This window comes from Mandrillus leucophaeus, unplaced genomic scaffold (assembly GCF_000951045.1).
Source record: "Mandrillus leucophaeus isolate KB7577 unplaced genomic scaffold, Mleu.le_1.0 Scaffold1541, whole genome shotgun sequence".
In the NCBI taxonomy this organism is placed as follows: Eukaryota; Metazoa; Chordata; class Mammalia; order Primates; family Cercopithecidae; genus Mandrillus; species Mandrillus leucophaeus.
The window spans coordinates 112,833-123,478 of NW_012101523.1; the positions used below are offsets into that span (position 1 = coordinate 112,833).

General features: G+C 39.5%; 1 protein-coding gene across 1 annotated transcript in view; it reads left to right on the forward strand.

Annotated features, from left to right (window-relative positions):
• ADAMTSL3 (ADAMTS-like 3) overlaps positions 1-10,646 on the forward strand; it is a 289,568-nt gene that overhangs the window by 101,539 nt on the left and 177,383 nt on the right. The window contains exons 6-7 of the mRNA XM_011975396.1: positions 2,947-3,021; positions 8,915-9,072. Coding sequence (XP_011830786.1) covers positions 2,947-3,021; positions 8,915-9,072 — 233 coding nt within the window. The remainder of the gene's footprint in view (positions 1-2,946; positions 3,022-8,914; positions 9,073-10,646) is intronic.

The following is a 10,646-nucleotide window of genomic DNA, read 5'->3' on the forward strand; positions in this document are numbered from 1 at the left end:
CACTTACGAAACTTAGTTTGGCTGGATATGAAATTCTGGGTTGAAAATTCTTTTCTTTAAGAATGTTGAATATTGGCCCCCACTCTCTTCCGGCTTGTAGAGTTTCTGCCGAGAGATCTGCTGTTAGTGATGAGCTTCCCTTTGTGGGTGACCCGACCTTTCTCTGTGGCTGCCCTTAACATTTTTTCCTTCATTTCAACTTTGGTGAATTTGACTATTGTGTCTTGGAGTTGCTGTTCTCGAGGTGTATCTTTGTGGTGTTCCCTGTATTTCCTGAATTTGAATGTTGGCCTGCCTTACTAGGTTGGGGAAGTTCTCCTGGATGATATCGTGCAGAGTGTTTTCCAACTTGGTTCCATTTTTCCCATCACTTTTCAGGCACACCAATCGGACGTAGATTTGGTCTTTTCACATAATCCCATATTTCTTTGAGGCTTTGTTCATTTCTTTTTACTCTTTTTTCTCTACACTTCTCTTCTTGCTTCATTTCATTCATTTGATCTTCAATCATTGATACTCTTTCTTCCAGTTGATCGAGTCAGTTACTGAGGCTTGTGCATTTGTGATGTAGTTCTTGTATCATGGTTTTCATTTCTATCAGTTCTTTTAAGGTCTTCTCCACATTGATTATTCTAGTTATCCATTCATCCATTATTTTTTCAAGGTTTTTAGTTTCTTTGCACTGGTTTCGTAATTCCTCCTTTAGCTCTGAGAAGTGCGATCGACTGAAGCCTTCTTCTCTCAACTCGTCAAAATCATTCTCCATCCAGCTTTGTTCCATTGCTGGCGATGAGCTGTGTTCCTTTGAAGATGGAGATGTGCTCTGATTTTTTGAATTTCCAACTTTTCTGCACTGCTTTTTCCCCATCTTTGCGGTTTTATCTGCCTTTGATCTTTGATGATGGTGACGTACTGATGGGGTTTTGGTGTGGGTGTCCTTTCTGTTTGTTAGTTTTCCTGCTAATCGTCAGGACCCTCAGCTGCAGGTCTGTTGGAATTTGCTTGATGTCCACTCCAGACCCTGTTTGCCTGGGTATCAGCAACGGAGGCTGCAGAAGATAGAATATTGCTGAACAGCGAGTGTTGCTGTCTGATTCTTGCTCTGGAAGCTTCATCTCAGGGGTGTACCCAGCCGTGTGAGGTGTGAGGTGTTGGTCTGCACCTAGTGGAGGATGTCTCCCAGTTAGGCTACTCAGGGGTCAGGGACCCACTTGAGTAGGTAGTCTGCTCTCTTCAAAGCTGTCAGACAGGGACATTTACATCTTCAGAGGTTTCTGCTGCTTTTTGTTTAGCTATGCCCTGTCTCCAGAGGTGGAGTCTACAGAAGCAGGCAGGCCTCCTTGAGCTGTGGTGGGCTCCAACCAATTCGAGCTTCCCGTCAGCTTTGTTTACCTACTTAAGCCTCAGCAATGTCAGGCACCCCTCCCCCAGCCTCGCTGCCGCCTTGCAGTTAGATCTCAGACTGCTGTCCTAGCAATGAGGGAGGCTCTGTGGGCATGGGACCCTCCCGGCCAGGTGTGGGATATAATCTCCTGGTGTGCCTTTTGCTAAGACCCTTGATCAAGCGCAGTATTAGGGTGGGAGTTACCTGATTTTCCAGGTGTTGTGTGTCTCAATTTCCTTTGGCTAGGAAAAGGAATTCCCTTCCCCCTTGTGCTTCCCAGGTGAGGTGATGTCTTGCCGTGCTTCAGCTTTCGCTGGTCGGGCTGCACCTGCGGACCAGCACTGACTGTCCAACATGCCCCAGTGAGATGAACCTGGTACCTCAGTTGAAAATGCAGAAATCACCCTTATTGTGTGTCACTCACGCTGGGAGCTAGAGGCTGGAACTGTTCCTATTCAGCCATCTTGGGCGCCCCCCCTGCATTTTCTAATTTTTAATTATAAACAGGTATTTCTATTTAGTAAAAACTTGCAAACTAGTCAGTCAATATATTGATATCCTTTGCTTCACTACTTTCACTCTGAAGAGTTTTTCCAAAAAAAATTGTGTTGCGTAAGTTAGACAAAAACATATGCTTGAAGTAATTCGTAGCGTTAATAATGTTCTAGTTTCATTTAGAAACAGACAATGTTCAGATAGGGAACTAGTGGGATACAATATCATACATGAGCTTTGATTATTATGTGGACACAAAAATTAAATTATCAGAGCGTATAGCAGCGTGAAAAAACATCTCTGAGGACCAGGATTTCCAGTAGGTAATTGTCTACGCCAAGGATCATGAAATTTTTCTGTGAAAAGTCAGATAGTACAGTAAATATTTTAGTGTTATTGAGCCATATGGTCTCATTACTACAACACAATTCTACCTTGAAGAGCACAAACAGCCTTAAATGAATGAATGAAGAGGTGTGACTAGATTTGGCCTAGGGGCCACAGTTTGCAGACCCTCATTAAAGCACATGGATTGGGTCATTAGAGTAAAGGCAATTGAGGTAGTAGGCAGTGCATTTACTTTAAACGTTTCTTTAATGTTATTTAAGGGTGTATTTAAATGAAATTATGTAATATTCATCTGCTTTACACATAGTTAGTGATTTCCAAAGATTTCCTGTTTTTTTTTTCTTCAGACAGAATCTTACTCTGTTGCCCAGGCTGGAGTCCAGTGGCATGTTCTCAGCTCACTGCAGACTCTACTTCCTAGGTTCCAGCGAGTCTTCTGCCTCAGCCTGCCAGTTAGCTGGGACTACAGGCATGCGCCATCACGCCTGATTAATTTTTGTCTTTTCAGTAGAGATGGGGTTTCACCACGTTGGCCAGGCTGCTCTGGAACTCCTGACCTCAAGTGATCTGCCCGCTTCAGCCTCCGAAAGTGCTAGGATTGCAGGAATGAAATATAGTTAAGAATATTTTGCAGATGCCCCCAGTTTTGATTGACTTGATCATTTTCATAGGCCTTTAGCGTACTGGTTTTATTGCAGTTGTGTTCTATTCTTTCCCAGGAGAAGAAAATGTAATAGCTGTTCCTTTGGGGAGTCGAAGTGTGAGAATTACAGTGAAAGGACCTGCCCACCTCTGTAAGTAGAATTTAATCTTAACATTTTTTAATATCCTGAAAGTTTAGTTAGCCAAAAAACAAAAACAAAACAAAACAAAACAAAAAAAGCCGCAAACCAAACCCACAAGCAAAAGAAACTTTCTCTAAGTTAATGGGTAATGTTACCAAACTTGTGTCCACCTGCTTGGCATAGCAAAGCTAAACACTGACACTAGGATTTGCAGCCACAGACAGTCAGGTATTTATTTCAGAGCACCAAGCAAAGAGAATCAAACAGCTCATGCTTAAGACCTGAACTCCCTGATGTCTTACATGTAAGGATTTTTAAAGACAGGGAGATAGACATTACAGGCAAAGTCACAAATTAATACATGGAGGCTATGTACTAGTTTGACCTGAAAAGGTGGAATATCTTGAAGTGGGGGCTTACAGACCATAGGTAGATTCAAATATTTTCTGATTTGCTATTGGTTAAGAAAGGGAAGTTTTGCCTAAGACTTGGAGTTAGCAGAAAAGAATGTTAGATCTGGCCCTTGGGCGTGATCTCCAGGTGCCTCAGGAAGAAATGTAGGACAAAGAAAGGCAGTCAGCGTTCAGCCTCAGTTCCCTCTTAATGGAGGTCTGTGTGCCAGTGGATCCATTTGGTAGGGATCTAGATTTCCTGAAAAACTACTCAGGGACATATGTTAAAATGTTATCATTAGTTTCTATAGGGAACCATACATCCTGTGACTCCAAAATTTTTTGGCTATTGTTGTAATCCACCATTACCTTCCTGCTTGTGAAGTTGCTCATTTACTTCTCAAGGCTAGTTAGGTGCCTGGAATTTCTCTTGAAGAAATTCAAGATTTTCCTTTATTTCCATTCTTGGGGGTGGTAGTACCCTGTTGAATACCCCCAACTATTCTGTAATGGGTAAAATAGTCTATATAACCAGGGAAATTATCTGTATTGTACCCTGAATTTTTCTGTTCTCATACCCCAATGGGAAATTTACTGTTTAAGATTAATCCCCTCATGGGAAAATAAAAACCAAATTATATGTCAAATAAACTATTTTGTATAGGATGTCTGGGTGCGGTGGCTCACACCTGTAATACCAGCTCTTTGGGAGGCTGTGGCAGGAGGATCACTTGAGTCAGGAGTTTGAGACAAGCCTGGACAGCACAGGAAGACCCCATCTCTACAAAAAATTTTTTAAAAATTAGCTAGGCATAGTGGTGCATGCCTGTAGTCCAAACTACTCAAGAGACTGAGATAGTCCAAGGAGTAGCCTGGCTACTACAGGCGTGTAGTCTAAGCAACTCCTTGAGCCTAGGAGTTCAAGGTTGCAGTGAGCTCTGATTGCACCACTGCAATCTGCCACTCCAGCCTGAGTGACACAGCAAGACTGTGTCTCTAAAATAATAATAATACATGGAGAGTAAAGTAAGATTTGGGAATGTTCTGGAGATTTCAGCAAAGTGGTACAAAAAAATAAAACAAAACAAAATTTAAAATACAAAACCTTATCAGTGAATATGGCTGATCAGAACAAGCCTTGCTGCTAGCACTTCACAGCTTCCTGTCTAGGGGTTCCTGAAGGCCGACACTGGTTTCCCAGAATACTGTGAGTTTGAAGTAATAAATAGATGATGGTGATGGCTTCACTCTGTGAATACACTGAAACCATTAAATTATGCATTTTAAAAGGGCAAAGTTTATGGCATGCAAATTATATGTGGAAAAGAGGTTAAAAAACAAAAAGACGCAGTGAATGGTCTTGATAGTCTCATGATATTAAAGGCCATTCCCCAAAATTCAGCTCCAAATATAGTTTTATAAATTGTAAAAACAGAATAAGGAAACAATAAACAGAATAAGTAAAGGTGAACACTTTGAGACAAAAATTTGTTTATGTGTGTATGTTCTGGCATATTCAACATAACTTTATATTCAAGACTGGCACTCTTCCAAGAACAGGGCTCAAAAATGTTCCCATTTCTTCAAGAGTGACTATTGTTGCTTGGACTATTTCCCTCTCTGAACAATCTCACAATTGGCAGTAGAAGTATTTCTGAAAGTTATCCTTCTTTGCTGATGAATAGAACTGGCTTCATTTACTAAGCACTTAGTTAACATTTCTGAATATCTAAATATAGAAGTGGTTTTATTTTCTGGATTTATGGAACTTTTTTCTTAATTTTTATTTGTAAAAGAGATATTTCTGAAATGAAGCTTATTTTGCAGTAATAAGTCATTCTTTTTAACATCCACATTAACTATAACTATCCAAAAGACTGCATTACTAAGAACCGAAAATACCCAGCAACATTAATGTCAGTCTCTTTGCTGTGGAGTGAATTTTAATTACAGAATATCCATCTTACATACTGCCTAGAAGTGTTTGTTTAGATCCTGAATTTCCAGTCCTGCCCCAAGTCTTGCCACAGCATTATGGGGAGCACACAGCCCCAAAATTTCCAGGGGTGCATCCCTTAAAAAATGGAAGCAATAGGCAGATCCCTGCAAAACAGATTTTATTGCAGTAAAACTTCAGCGTTAAATGTGTTTGACTAGCAATAAACTTAAGAAGTCAAGAGATCATAAACCAAAAACCTCCAATTCAATTAGAAGAATATTTTCCCTTTAAGCCCTGATTACCATATATAGAGATGTATAAATAAACATGGGTACTGTACCTAATGACCAATCAAAGGAAATTGACATGAATGAAATTAGCATATACAAATACAGCTCTACTGTACATATAAGTTTGATGTGTTTATAACTATGTTAGCCATACTAAACACCTATTCCACATTTACCTGACAGTACTTTCATGGCCTTTAGAATTTAGGGAGACCTCTTGGGGATGGTTACCATGACCCTGCCTTTTTTGAAAGAAGCCTGAACTGATACTTCTCAATGCAGACCCTTCAACTAGAAGCAGTTAGAAGCATCTGTCATTTATCTAGGTGTAATTTCTTTTACAAATAGCTAGTAATGGATTAAAATATTTAAAGGCATCACTAGAGACCTGAGTTGTGAAGACTTGGGAATAAAAGAAAGTCATAATTTCTAATTTTTACTCTTTTTGAGACTACCTATCATGTCTTCCCCAACACTTCCCTCCCTCCCCTCAGTTTTAAGTCTGGAGAGGAGAAAGAAGTTGGGCTGTGGGCAGCAGAAAAGAAGGCTCACACTCTCTTCCCTTAATACTGGTGGGGATGTTTATAGGCTTCCTGGGGTCTCCCACACACTAACCACCTTGCTGCAGAAACCACAGAGGGTCAGTGAAACCTCTGAGAACTGAAGGGCTTCCACATGCAGCTCTCACTAGCCATGAATCACACTTTGTCACAACATGGGGCTGCAGTAAATATGGGGAAATGGTGGAAATTAATAAAAACTTAAAGGTATCCGTAAGTCATCATCTGAATTGTTGATTGAAACACCACAAACTCCTTTATCAATCATTTATTTTTAAGAGGCACCAGCACAGAGGAGAAGCAAGTTTGCCACCAATAAAAATGACAACTTTTAAAGAACTGCATCGGCCTCCACCTTGCTGTGGATTTGGCACAATGGCTTTGTTAATCCAGATTATCAGAATTGTTTGTGTCCATAAACTCTACTTTCACTGAATCACTTCACCAGTCTTTCTTCATTCACCTTTGATTCTGCTTACCCATTTACACAATCGAGGTCAAAATACCTGCTTTCTGCCTCCTAGAAAGGCAACCAGTGTTTGTGCTTTAGAGAACTGGAAGCCTTTTGAAATACTCAAATTAAAAATATTTTACAATAAGTGTACCATTTAGTGGAGAAGCAGAGTGGTTTGGGGAATTAACGTGAACTTGAACATTGTGTTTGCTACTTGTGTTTTTATATCCGTGTCACTGAGACTCTTAGACACTGTTAAAATAGTGGCTAGATTCTGTATTAAAAACAAAATATGAAAACCAAGTTAACAAAAATGCTGGCCTTTGGTTTAGGGAATAGATATCATAGCAACTGGTCGTCCCTTCCTCCCAGATCACCTTCCCAGATTTTTACACCCCCTGCCCCAACTCTGCATCCCGATCTGCAACTTGGAACGCTGTGGTCCAGAAGGTTAGCACAATGGTAAAACAATTACTACCCCAACACAGCCGCGGAATCCATTGCACGCTACTTGAATTTAATCAAGTCATTTCAGGCTAAATCAGTGTCTAGAAACTTGTATTTTGCATGCCTTCTGTGAGGATGCGTTATGTCCAACTTCATTTTGCATCTTGATATTGCCTTAATGCTCATAGTTTTTTTTTTCCTCATTGACTTTAGAGACATCCATTGTAGGGCCCACTTACTATCTCCAGTTCCCCATTTCATTTTTACTGACAACTCGCTTTATAACACTCAGTTTTATATCTTCATTGGAACTAGGAAATGAATTTAATCTCACACTTTCCAAAAATCTATTGCGGTCATGGAGATCAGGGCCAAAGTGGTTGGGGTTTTGTGTGCCTGAAAGTAGCCAGCATTATTCTTCGACCGCTAATGACTCCTCCAGATCAAGTAGCTCATGTCCAGCCTTTGAATTTTCCCAGAAAAGTTCCCAGCCTGCCTGTCAGGGATAATCAGGGATGTCTCCTAATGCCTGTTATGCAGTCTGTCCAGGGCACTTGAATTCCTGCAGCTGCTCCAGTGACAGAGAAAAATCCAGCAAATGAAAACAACCAAAGCCCAGCAGCCCATGGATGGAAGCTCCCTAATGCCAGACTATTTTGTCACATTTTATCAGCTTTCTATTTTTGACACTCAGTGGAATTTTGGTTCCTTTGTGTTCTTTGTTTGAAATTGTTAAAGACTGGTATGATATCATTGAATCAAGTGTGGGTTTTAAAATAGAGTTGGACCTGGGAGATTGACTGCTCTGACTCCTCATTTTAGATATGAGGCAATGAAAACCCAAGGCAGAAAGCTAGAGAAAAATATGGGGCCAGAAATGCAGGTGCCCCAGAATCTAGCTGTATATACATTTTTTATTGCCTCTCTCAACATGAAACCAGATCTACTAAGTATGGTGACACTTAGAAAATAAAAGAAAGAAAAGAAAGAGGGAAGAAAGACAAATTTAAAAGAAAATAAAAGAAAGAAAAGAAAGAGGGAGGAAAGACAAATTTAAATAAAGTAGAAATGCTTTTTTGTTTAAACTGTGATAAGCAAACATTTTTTTCTGTAGGAAATCTTAAAAGCACTTTTGTTCATGTGAAAGCAAATTCGAAAAAAGGGGTTTCATGCACAAGGGACGTCTTTGTGGCAATGGAATGGTTCTGTATTTTGATTGTGATGGTGGGTGATAAAATGACATTGAACTATATGCACATATTGTACCAGTGTCAGTTTCCTGGTTTTGATATTTGACTATACTTTTGTAACATGTAAACATCAGACAAAAGGGAAGGAGGGTTACAAAGGACCTCTCTATACTATTTTTGCAACTTCCTGTTAATCTAGAATTATTTCAAAATGAAAAGTTTTGTTTGATAAAAAGCAAATTTGAAATTTGCTGTGATTTTTGTCTAAAAGAGTAGGCATAAGATCTTTTGACAAGTAATAAAATGAGTGAACATAGCTTTACTTTGAGTATTAGCTACATCATGAAAACATATAAAGAAAGAAAAGTTTTCTCTTTCCCTTTATGCTAGAAATGTCTCCAAAGAATTGAGTAGAACTATTAGGGCCTGACACCCTTGTTAGCTCCTTTTCTATAGACAATTAAAAATCTGTTATATCTATTTCACCAATATCAATTAATGTTTGTAAACTGAGTGGCTATTTTGACATTGTTTTGATATCATATACTGACATTGTACTTGCTAAAGTGTCTTTTGTAATAAAATGCCTTTAAGATTGTTTCTTATTTGAATCATATATTTTAATTGTAGTTATTGAATCAAAAACACTTCAAGGAAGCAAAGGAGAACACAGCTTTAACAGCCCTGGCGTCTTTGTTGTAGAAAACACAACAGTGGAATTTCAGAGGGGCTCCGAGAGGCAAACCTTTAAGATTCCAGGACCTCTGATGGCTGATTTCATCTTCAAGGTAGGATGATCCTCTTCATAAAATTCATGTACCTGAATCCCAGAACATCTTTATTTTTAAAACACTAAGTTTGTTTAGCAAGAGGTCATCAATGATTGTTTTTTAATACAGAGCATGTGTCATCAATATTTCCATCTTGGCAGTTCATTCTTAAAGATTGTTCAGCACTCTTAAATTTCTGCTGCTAACCCTGACAGTTAAAAACAAACTTCACTTTTATGGGGGAATAATTGATTCTCTATTTATAATCTCTGGTTGCTTTGTTGGTTTGTTTGTTAATTTAAGAAACAGGGTCTCTCTGTGTTGCTCAGGCTGGTGCAGTGGCTATTCACAGCTGCAATCATAGCCTTGAACTCCCGGGCCCAACTGATCCTTCTGCCTCAACCTCCCAAGCAGCTGTGTTCAGTTTTAGATAGAGTTTGGTGAAAACAGTGAATGGTTAAATGCACCATATCCTAAACCAGTATTGTGCCGCTGCATGTCTTCGCCTTGCAAAGGAGAGCAGAGACAACAGGGGCTCATTCCTTACCCTCCTTTAAGATAGTTATCCTTAAGGGATCTTTATTTCAACCTTCAACCCTTAGAATATGCAGTCTTGCAGTGGGCTGATTGAAGATCAGGATTTGCTTCCCCAGATGTTCTATCACAGACACTTGTCACAAGTGTCTGTATCTTCAGAAGAACTCTTCTTCTCTGGAACCATGAGCCTATGTCCCCTTTCTGGATACTGCTGGGGCATCTTCCCTCATTCAGAGGACATGAAGTATAGTGGCCAATATATTTCCAAGGTGACACAGTTTGAAACTCTTCTGATAAATTTGAAAATGCCAGGAAATGAAAAAGATAGTTCAGTGTGTGGTTTTGTCCTATCCTGTTTCAGAAACCTGTTCCAAAATGTAAATGGAAGCTAGAAAATAGCCCCAATTACCAGTTATATTTTTCTATATGAAAAAAACCCATTAACTTTAAAAAGTTGTCTATGTTCTATATATTAATTTGTCATGGAATGTTTCACTGAGACATCAGTTGTGTCAGCAGAGGAACATGCATGGAGGTAGATGAGAGTTGCTAACCCATCCCAATCCCTGAGATATAAATTCAGCCTGCAATGGGACCGGCCAGGTATTGGCCTGCACACTGTATTGTTTTGTTTCTGAAGCTATGGATTTTGAATAATCAACACTTAAAAATCGAGAGATTTTTACATCAAAAGATCAGGCCTTTTGTTTTTTTTCCCCCCCGCATCTCTGTAAAAATGGGAAGAGCTGACAACTAGCTTGCATTTTACAATAGCAATAATTGACTGTAACTGGGGAACAGCTGCCTTCCAGTCTCGGGTCTGCAGTGGTCCACACCACTGCGTATTGTGTCCCTAACACTAAAGGCATAAGTGGTTGGTTGCCATTCATCCTGATCTGGCATTTATATCATCTGCCTAGCCTCCACAGACATTTATGTTTCTGACTTCTGTGTCATATTCTTAAAACATTGACCCAATATTCTTCTTAGACAGTCATATTGTGAAAGGTTTTGGGGAAGCCATAATTACCTTTTTTTTTTTTTTTTTTTTTTTT